The sequence below is a fragment of the Notechis scutatus genome, chromosome 16 (assembly GCF_049901735.1).
Source record: "Notechis scutatus isolate UNSWTSFEM ecotype Mainland chromosome 16, rNotScu1.2, whole genome shotgun sequence".
Taxonomy (NCBI): Eukaryota; Metazoa; Chordata; class Lepidosauria; order Squamata; family Elapidae; genus Notechis; species Notechis scutatus.
The window spans coordinates 3,351,713-3,371,653 of NC_142024.1; the positions used below are offsets into that span (position 1 = coordinate 3,351,713).

The 19,941-nt window shown below is 43.8% G+C and overlaps 2 protein-coding genes across 2 annotated transcripts in view; both read left to right on the plus strand.

The window, feature by feature from the left end:
* Nucleotides 1–4,406, plus strand: part of SSU72 (SSU72 homolog, RNA polymerase II CTD phosphatase) — a 29,599-nt gene extending 25,193 nt beyond the window's left edge. Inside the window, exons 3-5 of the mRNA XM_026681569.2 lie at nucleotides 1,978–2,117; nucleotides 2,721–2,839; nucleotides 3,683–4,406. Of these exons, the coding sequence (XP_026537354.1) occupies nucleotides 1,978–2,117; nucleotides 2,721–2,839; nucleotides 3,683–3,784 (361 nt within the window). The 3' untranslated portion in view covers nucleotides 3,785–4,406. The remainder of the gene's footprint in view (nucleotides 1–1,977; nucleotides 2,118–2,720; nucleotides 2,840–3,682) is intronic.
* Nucleotides 4,407–9,918: 5,512 nt separating this feature from the next.
* Nucleotides 9,919–19,633, plus strand: TMEM240 (transmembrane protein 240). Its single transcript, XM_087944441.1, has 4 exons — nucleotides 9,919–10,229; nucleotides 11,247–11,353; nucleotides 15,563–15,771; nucleotides 17,880–19,633. Exons 1-4 carry the CDS (start codon nucleotides 10,047–10,049, stop codon nucleotides 18,026–18,028), a joined length of 648 nt encoding a protein of 215 aa, XP_087800567.1. The 5' UTR covers nucleotides 9,919–10,046; the 3' UTR covers nucleotides 18,029–19,633.
* Nucleotides 19,634–19,941: the final 308 nt, after the last annotated feature.

Consider the following 19,941-nt stretch of genomic DNA (forward strand, 5'->3'; position numbering starts at 1 on the left):
TTGTTTTGTCTCCACTGTCCATTTCTCCAACTCTTGTCTCTCGCTAGGTCAATTTCTTCAACTCTTCTTTTGTTCCAGCACATTCCCCATTTCTTTATGTCCTTGTTTGAAGTTCTATGCCCAAGACCTAGCCCACTTTTTCTAAGTGAACTTGTATGAAGACCTCATGGCTGTGCCTGAACTTCACTCAGTCGTTCTAGTGCAGTTGCCATCTCTTGATTCCCTGCAGGGATGTTATAAGGATGAAAGGAAAAATACTCTCTTTCTGCTTTGCGTGCAAGAGATATCATACTAGCAGATCATGGTTGTAGTACAATTGAGGCATTTATTTAATAACTGCAGTCCTTGAAACCACAAGATATGAACCTTCTAGTGTGAAGTAGGTGGACATCGAATTGTACCTTAGTTCCTTGGCCAAGCAGGTCCTGGAATGAACAGTCCACATAATTTCCCATCTGTGCTCCTTTCCTCTTGGAATTGCCCTTACAAATTGATTGGATTATTTCAGCGCAGTACACCTTTCAAAATGGCCATGGGACACCAGCCTTTCAAATTCCACGCCAAGCTGGGGCTGCTCTTCAGTTGGAAGTAACTTGCTTCTGCTCAAGATTATTCTTTGGGGTTTGTTTATAGCATGTCCCCAGTCTTCATGGTTTGTGAACCTTGCTTAGTGGATCTGGTGTGTTGGCAAAGCTTGAGAGTAAGTCAGTAAACTATAATTTAGCAGAGTAGGTAAGCTCAACCAAACACTGGAACACCAAGAACCATACATTGCTGCTAATCCTTTCTCCCTTAACAAATGTGGGTTCTGTTCAACACAAGTAAGAAAGGCATCATAGAATAGCACTCAAGGAATGTGGAATGCTTTCCAGCTTCAAGTGTTTTGTTCTCCTATCAATAGTTGCGGAAAGACGTTTGGCACATGTTGAGTCTTCAAATGGTCTCCATACATATCTACAATCCATAACTTATCTGTAATTGTGGCCTTCGCCTAATCAGTCTCTGGGTTGTAGCAAAAATGCGGTTTTGCTATTTGGGGTTGTAGATGTTCCTCAACCCAAGTTGGCCAAAATCCCTACATAGGTCATTCTGGGATCTTTTTGAGTTTGTTCAATTGCCTCCTTAAGCATGCTAGAATTGGGTGAAAACGGACAAAAGCCACCTTGATTTTTCAGCCTGATCTTCTACACACCTATTTAACAGTCATTTCTAGAAATCTAGCAGATTTCAGGTCCTTGGGGGTGTTTGGGAACAACAGACAAACTTCAAAGCAAAGAATCAGTAGATCACCCAGAAAATGTTCGGCAGATAATAAAGAATGAAATCATACCAGGTTGAAAAAATGCCACCTCCATTTTACAATTAGCAGATCTGTAGCTTTGCAAAACCAAAAAAGGCTAGAATTGAGGTGCTGTCGTCCAATATATTTTTTTCATTTAAATATTGCCTTCCTTGGGCCATGAAGGAATAAGCAATAATGATAATGTGGTTTAGAGTAAATGGATGGATAAAGCAAAGACACCTGTTATCCCTTTATCCCAGCCAGGCTTATTCACCAATAAAAAGATTTCTGCCTTGAGATAAAAATGCCTAAATATTAATATTAAAGCCTTTTAACATAGATAATTGCAAATCATTCCAGTTTAACAACATGGTCATCTAATCAATGAAACCCTATGAGAAATTGTTATTTTCCTAAATGTTATTTATTTGACTTATAGCCTGGGTTTTCCAGACAGCTGCCAGTTTTCTAACTATTGAGAAGGTTAAAAGTGTATTTCTAAAATGATATTGAGGTTTGGGAAGAGGGTTTTTTTTTCCCCCAGGGGAAACAGGATCCCTGTTTTTGAAGTCAATTTAAAGTTTTATTTTTCCCCCTCCCCTTCTGAATCACTGATCCCCAGCCAAGTCCTGTTCTCAATGATAAAAATAAGTTCCATTCCACTTTTTTGAGTTCCTTAACCCTGATCACTTCAGCTATACACAGAACGGGATTTTGCACATGTTGGACCGAAACAAACGAATCAAGCCCCGTCCAGAAAGATTCCAGAATTGCAAAGACGTCTTCGATTTGATCTTAACGTGTGAAGAAAGAGTTTATGATCAAGTGGTAGAAGGTAAGGCCTGGGCTTGAGGAGGTTCAAGAGCGGGTGGGTTGCATTGGCAAGCTTGGGGCCTTTATATTCCAACTATAAAGGGGACAAGGGAGGTGGGCTTTCAGATTGCAAGATTCTGTTAAAGTAAACTTACAATAAAGTAGAATTAGTTCTCCCAATTAAGTGGGGCAGTGTATGGAAGGAAGCTCAGGAACTGGGCATTGAATTCTACCCACTCAAATGTCCTCCATGCATCTTTCTTTAAAAGTTTTGAAAGCAAGTTTCTAGCTCTTATGTTCCACATACATATTTTAAGGGGGGGGGGGTTTGTCCCTCAGAAGCCAAAAGGAATGCTTTGCCTTTTGCTTTATTATACCCATCTCTCTTTGTCCAACCTCCTTAAATTATGCAAAACAGACCTGTATAAAATTTGCAGATTTGGGAATGTTCATTAATTGGGTTCAGAATTCAAATCCTGGGGCCAAGCACAGACCTAAATATACACGGTCACCATTTAGTTTTCCTGCTTTGCCTACAGTAAAACAGAAAAGGGGGGTTGGTTTTTTTTTTGTTTTTCTTCATTTTCTTAACCTTATTTTCCCCCCCTCCTTTGTGTCCTCTTAGATTTAAATTCTAGAGAACAGGAAACATGTCAACCTGTGCATGTAATAAATGTGGACATTCAAGATAATCACGAAGAAGCAACTCTGGGCGCCTTCCTTATCTGCGAGCTGTGCCAGTGTGTAAGTCCAAGCAACCTCTTGCTGAAATTCTGGTTTCTGATCCCACAGCCTGCTAGCCTAACCCTCCCTACATCTCCCATCTCCTTCATCCAGCTTGGCTCAGTGCCTTCCACCAAGGGTTATTTCTCCAGGAACATCTTCATACAACATGTGCACACAACACCAGCTGTGTTTTTAAGTGGGACAGCGTATGGAAGGCAGCTTGGGGATTGATCTCTAGTCCCAAAATGCTATTCATAATAATAATAATAATTTAAAAAAAACAAACAGATCTCTCCCCACCCCCTTGAGTAATACCTGAATGAATTATCCAGAAGAAAGAAAGAGAAAAAGGCATAAAGGGAAAGACAGTTTCAATCACCAGGGGGAAAGATGAGAAGGTATCAGCACAGCAGGATGTATTTTTTGTTTATCGTTATTTGGCGGAGATTTCCTTTTTTGATTTTTTTAAGCAACTTGCTAGTCCTCATGGAGAGATGCTAAAAATAGAGGATTCAGATAGTTTTGAGGGCCAAAAGAAAAATAGTCTCGATCCTAAGATTTCTGGGCTCACGTGTGAAGGAGGAAGGTCTTCTGGACACCATACACTTAGGATCAAGAATGATTAAGAATAGTAACTATTTCTCTGGGGGCAGGGGAGAGAGAATTGAGAAAAAGCATATAGCTGAGTTGTGCCCCTCTGGTATTTTACGATTTGTTGTTGAATTAGAACCTTCATTGTAGCAAAAAGGGGGAAATTACTACCTGTGTACATTTTTTGGGGGGTGGGGGAGTTGAAGAAAACGTTTATTCTCCAGTTTAAAGCAATTAAATGTGTGTTTCTCTCCCCCTCACTTTCTGCAGATACAGCACACGGAAGACATGGAAAACGAGATAGATGAGCTATTACAAGAATTTGAAGAGAAAAGTGGCAGGACTTTTCTGCATACAGTCTGCTTTTATTAAAAAAACAAAACCAATTCAGACGAACAACAGACCCATCTCCTCCAGGCCTTAACGCAGACAAAAGAGGCATCTTTAGTTTTGATCCAACGGGACATACTTTTCTCCCCCTCCTTTTCGAAAGAGAACGTTTCCAACCCAACTCACTTTCTTGTTGCTGTTTTAATTTCCTTTGACCCACTGTATTTTTTTTTTAATTTAATTTTATTGATATTATTATTATTATTTGCAGTGCAAGGGAGGCAGTTTCTGTACAGGGACACAAATGAACTCTACCGAGAAAAACGGAGAAAGAAAAAAAGAAAGAACTTCTCTCCCTTGAGGCTGTGGTTTATTTAAGAGACTAAAAGATCAAGATTTGTTTTAATCCTCTGCCCCTTTCCCCTTCCACTCTTGGCTACCTTACTTGAATGGTTATAAGTAGGGTTTTAATTATACAAGGAATGTTTTCACAAAAGATATCATTTATACGTGCCAGTATAAAATCTTAACGTTATTTCGGTTGGTCGCTTTATTGGGATGAACTGAACAGCTGGAATATGGAAAGATTTGAGCAGTGCATATCTTGTATAATAGTAGCAATGAAATTGAAATCCTCTAATAAATGCAAATCACATCTACTGTTTCCCCGGCTGCCTACGTTGGATGGAGAGGAGGCTCAATCTCGCGTCTACGTAAGGGTTAGACTCTACTGCAGGTAGTCCTCGACTTAACAGCTGTAAGCTGAGCCTAACATTTCTGTTGCTAAGGAAGATGTTACAATAAGTGAGTTGTGCCCCATTTTTGCCACAGTTAAGCGAATTGTGCGGTCATTGAGCGAATTTGGCTTCCCCCTTTCATTTTTCTTGTCAGAAGCCAGCTGGGAAGGTTAGAAATGGTCATCACCTGGCCCCCCGGGGATGCTGCAGTCCGTCATAAATACATGCCAGTTGCCGAATGGCCAGATTTTGATCATGTGACCATGGGGATGCTGCACAGGTCAGGAGTGTGGAAAAAAAAAACTAATCTTTTTTTCAGTGCTATTGTAACTTCAAATGGTTGTAAGTCAAGGACTACCTGTAGCCATTTCGGGAATACATCTTGTGTGCTTCTCTCAGCTGCAAATCATACAAGGTTTCCATTGTTTTCATTCACGATATCTGTAAAAATCCCTACCAAATCTTATCTGTGCAAGATGAAAGTTTCTGAATTGAAGGTTATGGACTGTTATCTCTCATGGCTTGGCAGAGAAATATTTTCTGACTACCTCGGGAATGACTATCCCAATGTCGGCCAGCTGTCTTCCATGCCCAAGAAAAGATGAGAACCGGGGTTTCTCTGCTCTTAGTTCAGTTCCTTAATCAGAGGGAGGGAGGGAGGGACAGAGAGAGAGAGAGAGGATAGATAAGAGAGATGATGGAGAGATGACGGGTGGATGGATGGATGATAGAAGGTAGGTAGAGAGAGAGGCAGGCAGGCAGACGGTAGGTAGGAGATGATGGATGACAGGTGGATAGGTAGACAATAGGTAGATGATGGATATGAGAGAGAGAAGGTAGGTAGAGATATACAGACGATAGGTAGATGATGGTTGGATGATAGGTAGAGAGACAGAGCGATATCTTATCTACAGCCATGGCATGACCTGGTAGTCTCTAATTCCAGTATTTATCAACTCTGATTGATTTTGAAGATCAGTTTGGGTTAGTTTGGACTGGTTATATATGACCAGCTCCAAAAGTGCATCAGGAGAATCAACCAGGAGACAATAGGTTCAAGTCTTAAGCGCTCCTGGAATGACAAGACCTGGCCTGGGAAAGCCCACGTGATCCCCCAGAGAAAGTTAGAACATTCAGTCTCTCTTTGCTGCCATCAAGAGGCCATCTGGATGTTTGCGCTCTGCCTCCTGTAGCCCTTCATTTGGCTTCTGAATTTTGCGACCTGGAGAGACCTCATTTTTCCCGGATTGTCTGTTTGTTCTTGCAAGTGTTTAGACAACCTTTGTCTTCTATGGGCCTCTTTTTCAATTGTCTTTTAATTTTGCCAAGCATCTTCTCCAAACGGCGCTTGGAACTTTGCATTATAAGCTGGAAATATCTGCGCTTCTTTATTATTTATCCTCCTGGACCAAGGTCTTCTCCGCAGCTCTCTCTCCTCCTATATTTCAGAGGTCTGCTGTGTTCTTTATTTGGCCCCTCTGGTGGTCCTGCCTGCACCACCAGATGTAACAATGGAAAAGCCATAGCCTTGACCACACCTCCCATTGCAATCAGGCTTGCAAAATTATTGTTCGTCCCAGTAAATAGACCAGACTACGAATCTGCTCCACAAAAAGACTAAAAGCTACTTTTATTGAGAGTGGCTGTAATAATAGGATCTTGCAAGTCTGTTTGTGGTGTCTATCTGGGCCTCTTCCTGGTAGGCTCTGTCTCGTGTGAACCTAAAATATGCTTTTACTCTTGTCGCTTTGGGTAATGTTGCTTACATATCTTCAACAACGTCTTCTACCTCGTGCTGTTGAGAATCCCTCCTCCAACATGGTTTTAAAAGAAGTGTTACCTTCCCCAGGGTGGTACTGGGGATGAAGAACATATTAAGTAGCAATTGGTGGTTTGATGACTACCCCGTTATCTTTGATTGTAAGCTCTGCTATGAACCAAAATTCAACTTCAATGGGTGAGTTCCAATTTTTAAAATCTTACACCACCTTTGTGCTCCCTGAATTTGCTGGTTTTCTTGCAGATGTTCCATTACCCAACTAGGTATCATCATTAGTGCTAGTGGTCTTATTCCACCATAATTCCACCGTGAGTCTCACCAGGCTCAAGGTTGACTCAGCCTTCCGTCCTTCTGAGGTCAGTAAAATGAGGACCCAGATTGTTGACTGTAAACCGCTTAGAGAGGGCTGGAAAGCACCATGAAGCGGTATATAAGTCTAAGTGCTATTGGAGAATGGGTAGACTTTGAGACCACGGCTAAAATATCCGCATCTGATGGCTACTTCTCAACCAGCAGAGGTTCTATCATCTCTTCAAGGAAAATAGCATCTTTTTGTCTCCCCACTCTCTCTCATACACCTTGCAGATTTTAAGGAAGAATAAAGTGAAATCAACACACTTCCCAAATGGATTTTCCTTGGTTTTGAGAACTTGAAGAAGAAACCAACACTGGCTTATTTTAGCCTGTCAGTTCACAAGCCACCAAAGGGAGCTCTCAAACAGACTTAAGACCACACCTACAGGACTGCATCCAGTTTTGTTCACCACATTACAAAAAAGATGTTGAAACTCTAGAAAAAGTACAGAGAAGAGCAACTAAGATGATTAGGAGACTGGAGGCTAAAATATATGATGAGCAGTTGCAGGAACTGGGCCTGGCTAGTCTAGGGAAGAGAAGGACCAGGGGAGACAGGAGAGCAGCCTTCCAATATTTTGAGGAGGAAGGGGTCAGGCTATTTTCCAAGGCACCCGAAGGCCAGACAAGGAATAATGGAAACTGAACAAGGAGAGATTCAACCTGGAAATAAGGAGAAACTTTCTGACAGTGAGAACAATCAACCCATGGAACAGAAGTTGCCCTTGGAAGTTGTAGGAGCACCATCACTTGAGACTTTCAAGAAGAGATTGGACTGCCATTTGTCAGAAATGGTGTAGGGTCTCCTGCTTGGGTGGGTGGTTGGACTAGATGACCTACAAGGTCCCTTCCAACTGATTATCTGTTGTTACCTGCTGAGTCTGAAACAGGGTTAGTATTTTGTAGAAGGGACTCCTTGTCACACGTGAATGGCGACCTGTTGCATTCTCTTTAGTGCCTGGGAGGAGGAGGGAAGAGAATCGTCTCCATGTCAGCTAGGAATTAGCCAGGCTGTGGTCCAAAATTGATACCAAATCACTTTGAAGACTGACCAGGACAGGAGCGGAAGCACGCATGAGTTCTGCTATGCTAAAACCCAAAGCTTTGGGGGGGAGGGGTGTTTGTAGCCAATGCAACATGATGGTGCCCTGGAGAAGGCAGGCATTTTTTTTTTTTTTTGGCAACTTGATGCTTCTGAACTCTTAACTTTGGACTGGAGGTCTCCTGGGAAGCTGCTGGAGGCGGGGACCAAGACCAAGCCCCCTCCAATTCTCTCTCTCTCTCTCTCTCTCTCTCTCTCTCTCTCTCTCACACACACACACACACACACACACATTTCCTTTTAAATTGCGTTTGTGTGTATCTGTGTTAATTCTTTTCTTCTTCTTTTTTTCCTCGAAAAGTTAACCTCACTTTTGAGGGGTGCAGGGGACCAGGTAAATTGGCCAGAAATTCTGAGGAGTGTTACCTTCTGCGAATAAAAGGTGGATTTTTCTTCTGGGGGGTGGGTGGGTGGGAAGAGAAGGGACTTCCAAAGCAAGGTGGGAGGCAACGGGATTTTGGTACTAAGACCAGCGGCTGGGAAGAGGAGCAGGAAGAGAGCGAGAGATTCCCTCCTGCCCCCCCCCCCCATTTTGATCAAACACCATTTCGATTAAAGGACCTAGGAAAAGAGGGGTGTACAGCTTTTTTTGGGGGGGGGAAGGGGCAGAGAGTAAGGAAAGGAGTTCAGATTGTAAACACAGAAGGGATACGCAGCGACGTCGCGCCCCCTTCTCCTGCAAAAGGACCTTTTAAGATGGAACATCAACGCCACTACAAATAGGTAAAAACAAAAATATTCCTTGGTTTCTTTGGGGGAGGCGGTGGTGGTGAAGGAATGGCTGGGCCTGGGAGGAGGCAAAAAAATCAAAGCCCTCTAATGCTCTTTTATTTTTATTTCATTTTATTTTTTGGTGGTGGTAGTGGGGGGCCTCCAGGAATGTTCCATTATTTAAAATGGGACTGGGTGGGGCTGAAGGGGGGGGAGAGAGAGATGTCGTAGGGAGGAGGATGAAGGTGGGGAGGGGGAAATAGCCCGGTTTGAAGAAAAAAAAGAGGAAGGGGGGGTGTTACGAAAAGCTTGGATACTGACCCTTCAAGATGCTTGCGCTTCTCTGGGTGTATGGCTTTATTTGGGGCGGGTGGGGGGAAGAAAGGAAGCTACCCATTCCTTTTTATATTCTCCTCCTCCTTATCGTTATTATTATTAACATCCTCTCTCTCTCTCTCTCTCTCTCTCACACACACACACACACACACACACCTCTTTGCCTGCATAATGCCGAAGGCGGATGCCCAAGATTTCATAACTCCCCCTCCTCCCCCCAAAAAAGGGAGGGGGTTGCCCACCCTCCAAATCCATCTCCAGGTTAGGTTTTGGGGATCGTTTCTCCTGTCACACACGCGCACACACACACCCACACACCCCTCCTTCGGGAAGACACCCCCCTCCCCCGAATAGTATTAAGAAGCTAGGGAAACAGCAAAGGCTGGTGAATCTCCCCTACGTGTATTTTTTGGGGGGAGGGAGGGAAGGAAGGGTCTTCCCCGCTCTCCCTTCCTCCCCCTCCCCGCCCCGCCCAAGCGCCGGGCTTTTACAGCCTCTTTTAGAGGAGAGGAAAGGGGGCTTCTGATGTCAGCCCGTCCCTTCTGCATTTTCTCAGGCTGATGCTCTCATTTTTTGCCCCCACCGAAAAGGAGGAGGGGGGAAGAGAAAAGAGAGGGGGGAGGGAGGGAGAGAGAGAGAGAGAGACGAAAAGGGAGGGGAAATATTTATCCTCTCTCACCCCCCCTCCCCCTTTTCCAGGACACACCACCTGCTTTGCACCAATCGCTTCCCCCGGTTTGGAAAGAGAGCAATTTCATTTTTGGGGGGGTGGGGGGTGCAGCACCGACCGGGACGAAGCGGGAAGTGATATGCCAAGGGGTAGTCGGGGCTGCTTTTCTGCCTGCCGGGGCTCGGATGGCTTGCTTTAAAGCTGGCCCTGGCTCTGCTCCTCGCCCTGACGGTGCAGCAGCAGCAGCAGCAGCAGCAGCAATAGCCGCCCGGGCGATGTTCAACCTTCAGCCCGGCTTGGGTTCGGCGCATCCCCCGGCTCGCCCCGGGCACCTGCCTGAACCTGCCCGGCTGCTCCCTCTGGCCGGGGCGAAGGGACAGAGATCGGAATAAGCAAGTTCAGAGGAAGGCAGCCAAGAAGCCAGATCCAGCTTGGGTGGGGGGGAGGGAGGGAGGGAGGGGGCCTGGTGGGCTGGGGGGCTGGTGGTGGGGGAGGGCGGGAGCGGCAGCGGCACCAGCGGTCGCCGCCTGCGTTTTGTTATGCTTTGCAGGAGGAAGGGGGGCCCGAGGAGGTTCCCCCCCTGCCAGAATTGCAGTTCAGGTTGAAGAGCTTCTATGCGGCCGTCTCTGACCTCTGCGCGGAGAGCTGGGCCCCCTTTCTCTCGTTTTTCCTCTGGGGAAAGCGGCTGGGGGGGGGGCGGCCTGCAGGAAAGTGACAGGACAGCTGTCAGTTTCCCCGCGAGGTCCATGAATACGAACACCATGATATTTTTGATCCTGGGGGCTTCGGTTGTGATGGTAAGGCTGCTTTGCCTTCCTTCCTTCCTTCCTTCCTTCCTCCCCATTATTCTTTCCTTCTTCCCTCCCCTTCTTTCTCCTTCCTTCCTTCTCCTTCCTTCTTTCCTCCCCATTATTCTTTCCTTCTTCCCTCCCCTTCTTTTCCTTCCTTCCTTCTTTCTTTCCTTCCCATTATCTTTCCTCCCTCCCTCCCTTCTCTTTCTTCCTTCTTTCCTCCCCATTATTCTTTCCTTCTTCCCTCCCCTTCTCTTTCTCCTTCCTTCCTTCTCCTTCCTTCCTTCCTTCCTTCCTTCCTTCCTTCCTTCCTTCCTCCCCATTATTCTTTCCTTCTTCCCTCCCCTTCTCTTTCTCCTTCCCTCCTCCTTCCTTCCTTCCTTCCTTCCTTCCTTCCTTCCTTCCTTCCTTCCTTCCTTCCTTCCTTCTTTCCTCCCCATTATTCTTTCCTTCTTCCCTCCCTTTCTCTTTCTCCTTCCTTCCTTCCTTCCTTCCTTCCTTCCTTCCTTCCTTCCTTCCTTCCTTCCTTCCTTCCTCCCCATTAGTCATTCCTTTTTCTCTCCTTCTTTCTTTCTTTCTTCTTCCTTCCTTCCCCTTCCTTTTCCTTTCCTTCCTTCCTTCCTGCCTTCTTGACCCCTTCAATTTCATTTTTTTTCAGGTGTGTGTGTGTGGGGGGGGGTTTAGCTTCTCCTCTTCCTCTCTGATCTTGCTCTCCCTCCCTCCTTCCCTCCCTTCCTCTCTCCCTCTCTCTCCTTCCCAAGTCCTGGGCTTTTTCGGGTCGAGAACGGTCTCTTCTTGTCAATGCATGCATGACGGGATTCCTGTAACCTCTACAGGTACCGAATTGAAAGAGACCCTGATGCTTTGATTAGCTGGGGAATGGGGGGGGAGAGGAAAGACATCACTTTCGGGAGTACTTTCTCCTTCCTTCGTTCCTTTAAAGGTGGCTCCGTGTTTTTCGTCATATATTTTTCTCCCCTTAATTTTTCCAAGACCTGATCAAATATTTTGGGCCTCTTTCAGGCAATAGCATGTTTAATGGACATGAATGCTCTTCTTGACCGATTTCATAACTATATCTTACCGCATCTGAGAGGAGAAGATAGGGTCTGTCATTGCAACTGTGGAAGGTAAGGCCCTACATTTTAGCCTATTTATGTCTTGCAGGTGGGGGTGCAGTGGGACAAGGGGGACTTTCGGGGAGGGGAGGGGAGGGGAGAGCATGCCACTTTTAGCCCTCTCTCAGATGTGAAGTACAAATGACAGTTGGGGTTAAGCTTGAATTTGAAGCTGTTTTTTTTTTTTTTTGCTGGTGCATTTGTTGGGCTTTTGATTGTACGTCGGGCCTCCAAGGAAGGTCAGAGTTATAAAATAATGGGAGGGAAGGAAAAGGAAGGGAAGGAAGAAAGGAAGGAAAAGATCAAGAGAGGGAGGAAGGAAGGAGGGAAGGAAGGAAGATGGGGAAGGAAGGAAGGAAAGAGGGAAAAAATCAAGGGGGGGTGGGGGAAGAGAGGAAGGAAGATGGGGAAGGAAGGAAGGGAATTTGGCCAATTGCTTGGGTGTGTTTAGTGGCAAATGTCCGCCAGTGATGTCAAATGTTTGCATAGTACAACAGCAGTTTGGGTGGCTTTCAAAAGAACTCCGAGCAAAACCAAGGCATAGGGAAAGTAGGCTGTTGGCATTTGAGAGCCTACATCTGCAAGAGCAGTCTACCTTGTAGCAGGGAACCTGGAGGGGAAATGGGTAGGAAGGGATGTTGTCCCTCTGTTGCCCTTGCTTGAAAGTTTTCTCCCCAAGAAACTCCCCCGTAGAAATCCGAATCCAGGGGTCCCTCAGCCTGACTGATCCAACAGAACAGCTCCTCCATCTCTGCTGCAGGTTTCTAGTCCACCTGGGAACCCCAGCAGAGATGGTCCTGTTGCAGTAAACAAGGTTTGTTTCTGAAAGTAGGTTGGCAATTGGCATGGTCCCTGGATCATGGGACATGAAACCGTTTTGCTCAACTAGCATTCAGTTGCTCATTGAATTGTTGTGTGGGCCACAAGTCAGCTGGGGCCTTGTGCTTCTCGGTGAGACAAAACAGTCGTCCATTTATCTCACAACTTCAGAAACAAAAACCAAGCAGGCAGGCTAAGGGACTTTCAAACCCAGATGAGGAGGTTTGGATGAGGAAACCACTTTTGTGTTTGGTTTCCAAGGGAACCAAGCCTTGAAGAGGTTGCTACCTGCTGCAAGGTAGACTGCCCTTGCAAATGGAGGCTCTGAAACATCAGCAGCCTTAACCTTTTCTTGTCCTCACCAAGGTCTGCAAAACCAGGTGCTCTCCCCTCCCCAAGTGGACATGAAGAACCCTTTCCAGGTGCAGTGAGTGCACCTGGGAACCTGCTTTCTTGTGAACCCATTGAGAGACGTATATTGATATGGTTAGGTTGGGAAAAAGAGATTTATTCTTCCAATTTTTACCTTCTCATAATCGAGGGGTGTTGGGGTTTTGTGGCATTCAGGAACCCCAGCAAGGCCTCATTTTGTTAGGGATTTGTTCCGAGGGGAGGGGGGGCAGTTAAACTATGCCTTAAAGCAGATGCACAGACAGGTTGCAAGATGTACAAGAGCAAAATTGAGAGGAACTGGAAGAGCAAAGCTCAATAGTCATAAGAGTGGTTGGAATCAAGAGGAGACTCATTTTGCTCCGTTGATAAACCTAAATACAATGTTTTCCAACCTCGCCAGCTTTAAGATGGATGGACTTCAACTCCCAGAATTCCCCAAGACTGGCTGGGGAATTCTGGGAGTTGAAGTCCATTCACCTTAAAGCTGCCAAGGTTGGGAAACATGACCTAATAGGACAATTTAGTATTTGGGTGCACTGATGGCTAACAGTTCCAGCAACTATTTCTTCTTAAGTCCTGTTTTCCACCGTCAAGGTTAAAATCACTTATTTACCTCCTAATTCCCTACAAGACAGAGAAAATTAACAGCTTTTTGTAAAAAAAAAAGCTGATTCCAAGTTTGGTCTGGGTTTATCCCTCAGCGGTCCTAATTTGTAAGGTTGTTGTGAGCTGAAAAGGTGAGGAGGAATGGGGAAAAAAAGGCGTGATGGAAATTGAACTAGACTGCAACATTGGAATCTATTGGAGTTTCTCTTTTTCCCAGAGAAACATAAATTCTGTCGATTGAAATCTTTCAGGGTCTGTTCTAGCAGCAAGTAGGATGCCTGTCAAAAGAGGGTAAAAGATCTTTCCTAAAAGAAAATTGGCCTGCCATGGGGTGTACATCAGTTCTTGATTTTTCTATATTTATATATAGGTCTCTTTGCTAGAATAACCGAGGTAAGAGGATTCCTTGCCATTTGCAAATGAATGGACGCTAAGGCTGCTTGAATCTTGCAAGCCATTCTGAAATTGCTAAGATTAGCAGCATGTGTTTCACACTGTCCTAAAATACTGTCATTTGCTGAAAATTGGAAAAGGGAGGATCGGATGGTGACAAGTGACTGAAGTACACACACCACAGCGGAAAGAAAGAGCAATTTGATCTGGCTTGTGTGTGTCCCCTTGACCAAGTCTCAATAGTTAGAGAATGAATTTAAGGCCGTTTTTCCTTTCTCTGTTTTAGATTGTCAGTTTGATTGTGAGAGGGCAATCCATTTGTTTTGCTTTCTTGCCTTTTTTTTTTTTTTTTAACTCCAGCCTTCCTAAATTCAGTTTGTCCTTTCCAGGGAAAACAGGGAATTGAAAGTGGGGTAGATAAGATAGTCTTAGCTTTTGCCCTAAGTTTCATGTTTGAAACTCAAGAGGGCCAGAAACGAGAAGGCATGGCTAGGCTTACTTAGAGAATGAAATATTAATGCAATATTTTTTTTTTTTATTTTTACAAAATGCAACTATGTATTTTCTAAACTTCAAGAAGCTCAACTTGCCTCAATTCCCGTGTCACAAGCCGGATGGGAATTTTGGAACTGTAGTTCCAAAAGGATAGAAACAGGAGAAGTGTAAAGAACAAATATTTTCACACAGTCTCAAGGCCTGGCTTGTATGACATTTGCACTTGGTTAATGAAGAACAGGTACTCTCCGACTTACGACCATAATTGAGCCCAAGATTTCTGTTGCTAAGTGAGACACTTGTCAAGCTTCACCCCATTTTGTGACCTTTCTTGCCCCAATTAAGTGTCTCACTGCAATTCTTAAATAACACGGTTGTTAAGTGGCTTCCCCCATTGACTTTGCCTGTCAGAAGGTCACAAAAGGGGATCATGTGACCCCGGGACACTGCAACCGTCGTAAATGTGAATCAGTTGCCCAGTGTCTGAATTTTGATCACATGACCATGGGGATGTTGCAAAGGTTTGTAAGTGTAAAAAACGGTCATAAGTCGCTTTTTTCAGTGCCATTGTAATCTCGGTCATTAAATGCACAGTTGTAAGTCCAGGACTACCTGTGGTACAAATCAAACCAATGTCTGAATTCTAAGTTTTAGAGGCAAATCAAGCTTTCATTGACCTTCCAGTTGCTTTTTAGAGATGGGTAGAGATGGGTTTTATACAGATGGAGTGGCACTGGGTCAATCATGTTGGTAACTTCATTGTGGTGGAGCAGTAGAAACATTTGGAGTGATATTTAATCTCCAGAAAACCCTTTTATTGAAATCCTAAAAAGAAAGGAATTTGGGCTGTTCCCCATGCAAAATCAGGTTTTAGTTCTCAGCTCTTCCAAATATTTTTTTGATGGTTGCCATTTAAAAAAAAACTGGTTTGAATTGAACATTGTTGCCAGTATTATACATTCAACTGTCTGAATATTTTGGCCTGTAACCAGCATGCATAGGAATTGCGGTCCAAGAGAACAGGTGGATCGTCAATTTGCAAACATCTGGCTGTCCAGAGCTCTGCAAGACACGGCTCTGGGTTGACCACAGGATGTTCTGAGGTGATGGGCGATGGAGGCATGACACTCCCATTGAACGTCAATGGAAAAATAGTCATCAGATCAAAGACTCTTGTGATTCTTCTTGAGTAATGTATTAATTGATATGTACTTAATTGATATGATCACCTGAATCAAAGGTTTAGCCCATAGCTACGTCAAGGTCAAAGCAGGATTTTCTTCTGGATTAAGGGGAACCTCAACAAATGGATGCCTTCAATAGTGGTGTCCATCCTCAGTTTGCTGTAGTTTCATATTTGTTTCCAGTTAGGGGAATACTCAGCTAGGAAAAACAGCCGTTATCCAGAAAGATATTTGCCAGGGATGGCAAGCCAAATGTTTCTCCTGATCACACAACCATCATGTTCTCTTCTTCCCTCATATCCATCTGTCTCTTCTTAATTCTACCACTTAGACATCACATTCATTATGTCATCCCGTACGATGGAGACCAGTCAGTGGTTGATTCTTCCGAGAACTACTTTGTGACCGACAACGTCACCAAGCAAGAAATTGATCTGATGCTGGGACTCTTGCTGGGATTCTGTATAAGCTGGTTTCTTGTGTGGATGGATGGATTGCTCCATTACGCTGTACGAGCATGGCGGACGAGCCGACGATATGGTAAGTGGAAATCAAGTTGACATGCCAAGATTTTCAAATGATTGCTGGCTTTGGCAAGGGAAATTGCAAGCATGGAGAATGTTTGAAACTGAGGCCAACAACCATAGGCCATGAAGTTCAAGCTACTTGGAAAAAATTCCCAGGAGGGTTTTTAATCCTATGCACCTAATAAAATATATTGATGACAAATTCTAGACTGACCAAACAATGGATTTTTTTTCATGCAATCTGCTTTTACAAGATGAATAGAATTAATTTATGGAATTTACTGGGTTCTCTTCTCTAGATATACTTTCTTATTTTAGAAGGCAGTTGTATATGTTTTTTAGAAAAAATGGGTCATAATGTAGGAGGCAAAAGAGCCAGATTTATTTCATTTAGGGAATTTACATGCCACCTCTTTCCTTAAAAGGTCTGGTTGGGTTTTAAAGATAAAATAACAGGGTATATATAAGCAACATTTTTCAGCATAACTGATACAAATAGAAACTAAAACTCAAGCAATAAAAGATTGCCTGGGAAAATATTTATGTTTTAAGGAAATCCTGTTAAAATTGGACATTAATTTAGCCAACCAATAATCCTTTAAATTTCTTGACATTTGGTTTATTCTATCTTGAATACAAACTGCATTGGCCAGGTTCTTTTTTTGAAGAATCCTCTTTTGGGAGAACTGGAGTAGAATAGCTAAACAGTTGGCTAGCTGGAATTTCACATCCAGCATCTAAATAAACTTCCCAATTTTTTTTATAGTTGGAAGATTTTTCATACCCCAATATTCAAACAGGGAACTGAGGCAGACAGCCCTCTCCTGTTGAAAGCAGCTTTGCAGCCCAAAATTGCTTATATGTTGGTGCCTCTTTTGAAAGAAGAAAATTGGCTGGGATTCCTCTAACCGAAGCCTTTTGTTGGTTCTATATGGTTAATCTGTTCTTGTTCCGACTGGTTCTGGCCTAGAAGTATTCCTAATTCCAGTGCCATTCTTGTTGGATTAAAGCTGTCTCTGTGTCTAGTTCACATGTAGGAGGTTTAATTGTGTCCACATTATTAAACTGGAACATTTTGTATGGAAGGAAACAATTGAGGGAATAATAGTCAATGCCTAGATGTTTTGCTTGTAAGGAGAGTGAGAAAGTCATTGTAGGTAGCCTTAGCAACCAAAGTTACAACAGCACTGAAAAAAAAGTGACTTACAAGCAGTCCTTATATTTACAACTGTGGCAGCACCCTTAGAATCACCTGATCAAAATTTGGGTGCTTGGCAACCGGCAAGTATTTACAACGGTTGAAGTGTCCCAGATTCACGAGGTCTCGCTATCTGCAACCTTCCCAGCCGACTTTTGACAAGTCTAGCCAGTGGGGCCAGCCAGATTCACTTAACAACTGCATGATTCACTGAACAACACAGTGGTATGCTTAATAACCATGGCAAAAAAGGTCGTATAATTAGGCATGATTTACTTAATCAACCGCTTTGCTTAGCGATGGAAATTCTGGTCCCCCACTGCAATCATAAATCAAGGACTACCTGTATGAAAGTGTGTATCCAATCACACTTGGTCAATAAAGAAATAATTCTATTTAGAAGTACTGTACTTTTAGATTTAAAGTATGGGGTATTATAACCTAGGAATAAAGAATCCTGGTTTCTCATAGCACCAGCCAGAGATATTTGGAATTGTAGTTCAGTAACATGTAAAAGACTGTTTACCACTAACTTAGCCTGGTTGGGACTCTCTTCATGGTGATGTCTCATAAATTGGAAGATCATGTCGAAAGATTTTAAAATGGGATTAGGTAAATTCATAAAGGAGGGGGAAAAAATGAATGTTTCTTTGTTAATGACAGATATTTCTTCTAAAATCTGAACTTGGATGCTTTGCAACACCAGCTGTTAGAAAATCCCGACAGGAAACTTTTTTTTAATATTTTGTGGCTTCTTCAACATCCTTTGGAGTGGCCAGATGGTTCTCAAAAGAGAACCGTGGCCCCAAATCACCAAAGGGGTTTGCCCACCCCTGGTGGAAGTCTTGTTGGGTTGAATGAAACGAATCTCTGTTTCCATCATGCTGAGTCACTTTTTTTTTTGTTTCTCTCTCTTTTCCCAGACAATTCATGGTCTTGGTTTCCCAAATTTTGTAATTTCAAAGAGTTCCGGAAACGCCACCACAGCCAGTATGATGAAGCTGCGGGAAACATGGTGCACATCAAACAGAAATTGTATCATAATGGGCACCCAAGCCCAAGACACCTTTAAGGAAACCTGGGACTGATCAGTGGTCTATTGAACATGCCTTTTGCTGTCTACCAAGTGGAGTTGTCCAGCTGCTTACTCCCTGGTGGACACCACTTAAAGACTCCCCCTTAGTTCCACCAACGGTGTGTCTGCAGAATTCTCTGCGCACAGAGAATGCACAATTCCCCCTGTCCTGGATCCAAGGCTCACAAGACATTGCACTGTGGTTACCCTTTGACTGGTGGACCTGTACATATGATGAAAGGAGACAAACAAACCAGCACAGAAAGAGCGCGAGAGAAAATTTGCATTACACTTTCCAGCCCTCGCTTCTTTTGGTGATGATAGCAATGGCAGTCTATTTTTCTCCCTATTGGTTTTCTTTGCTGATTTGGAAGTTTTGTTTGTTGTCGTCCATGGTCTTTGTAGATGAATTTGGCCAGATGTTGCCCTGTTTAGCCTTCAACTACTTCTGAATCTCTGTTTCCAATTGTATCTGACCCTTTCATCCACTTGATCCCTATGAAGGTTCTACATTGTGCTCTGATAACTCATTTCTAATGTAGATTTGGTTTGGATTTTAGATGACCTGGTAGGTACAATCCTTTAAGGACCCTCTTCTGTTGTTTTTGAGTTGAGAAATAGCTTGGTTTTCTCTGGCCTCCACTTCTGCTTTGCTTTCCTTCTGAATCATAACCTAGGGAGATCTTTCCTCCAACTTGCCTGAAGAAACAGGTAGTTCTATTCTGACATGCAAAACCCGCAACCACCAGGCTGAATGTAGTCATCTGTAGGCTGGAGCAAGCTGTCTTCCAAGAAACCAAAATGGTCTACCTTGAGAAGTTTGGTTGAGCAGGTTATGTTAGTAAAAATTTGCACATATAAGGTCCCTTTGGACTATTGACTGATCCTGTGAATGTTTCATCCAGGTGTCTCCTGGCAAGACCGAAACTGACTCTTAGTTAGACAAGACTGTTTAGTTTGGTGCTGTGTTGATGATGCTTGATATAATTGTTTCAGTCCTAGAGAGGTCATTCTTTTTAACAAATTGGAGGTGCCCAAGTTGGTTTTAGCAGGCAAAGCATACTTCTTTCCAGTTATAGTCCCTTCCTTACATACCATGTTCATATGTTCTTTTGTGCAATGGGCATTGTAAGACCTTCAAGATAGCCTGAAGTTCCACATCCCATCAGCCTTGGTAAGCATTGCCTGTGATGAGTCAGGATGGAGGTTATCATCCGGAAGAATCTGGAGATCTCTCAATTGGTCTGTCCTATACCTGGAACCATCTGGATAATGGCAATTGCCATCTTGGCGCCTCAACCCTGTTGCATTTACAAGACCATCTACCTCAGAAACTGAACTGCGCAGTGGCTTCAGTGAAGGGAGTTACACAGGGAGGGAGGGCCAGGGATACCAAGAGCGAAAAGGGCATTTGAACTGGGAATAATAGACCCAATTTCAGGGTTCCACCAAGTGGACCCATATGCTGTGCTGAGTTCATTCATTTGGAAGGCTTAGGAGGTTGGACAGGTTAAGCTGCTGGGATGCGTCAGCCATGCAAGTCAGCACAAATGCAACCCTCAATTGTGGTTTATTCAATAAATCATGGCTATACACGCTAGAGTTTAGTGTGATCCAGAACGAGTCTTCATACACTGTCATCTCCAAGATTATTCATCTCTTCTGTCTCACTGTGCATCAGAGCTTACACTGGCTGAAATCATTATTGCAATGATGGTTAAAATGCACATTTCTTGCAATCGAGTCGCAGAACAGGCTGGTTTTTCAAGAGGCAGATTTCTGTTAAGGTGTTCCTCCATCTAGGAAAGCAGGCTTTAGAGCTAAGAGGCGGGTAGAAATCATGCCCGCCATACCTGTTAAGCCTTTGCCTGTTCTGCAGCTCTTAAAAGCAGCCTGTCCCCCACTTTTTT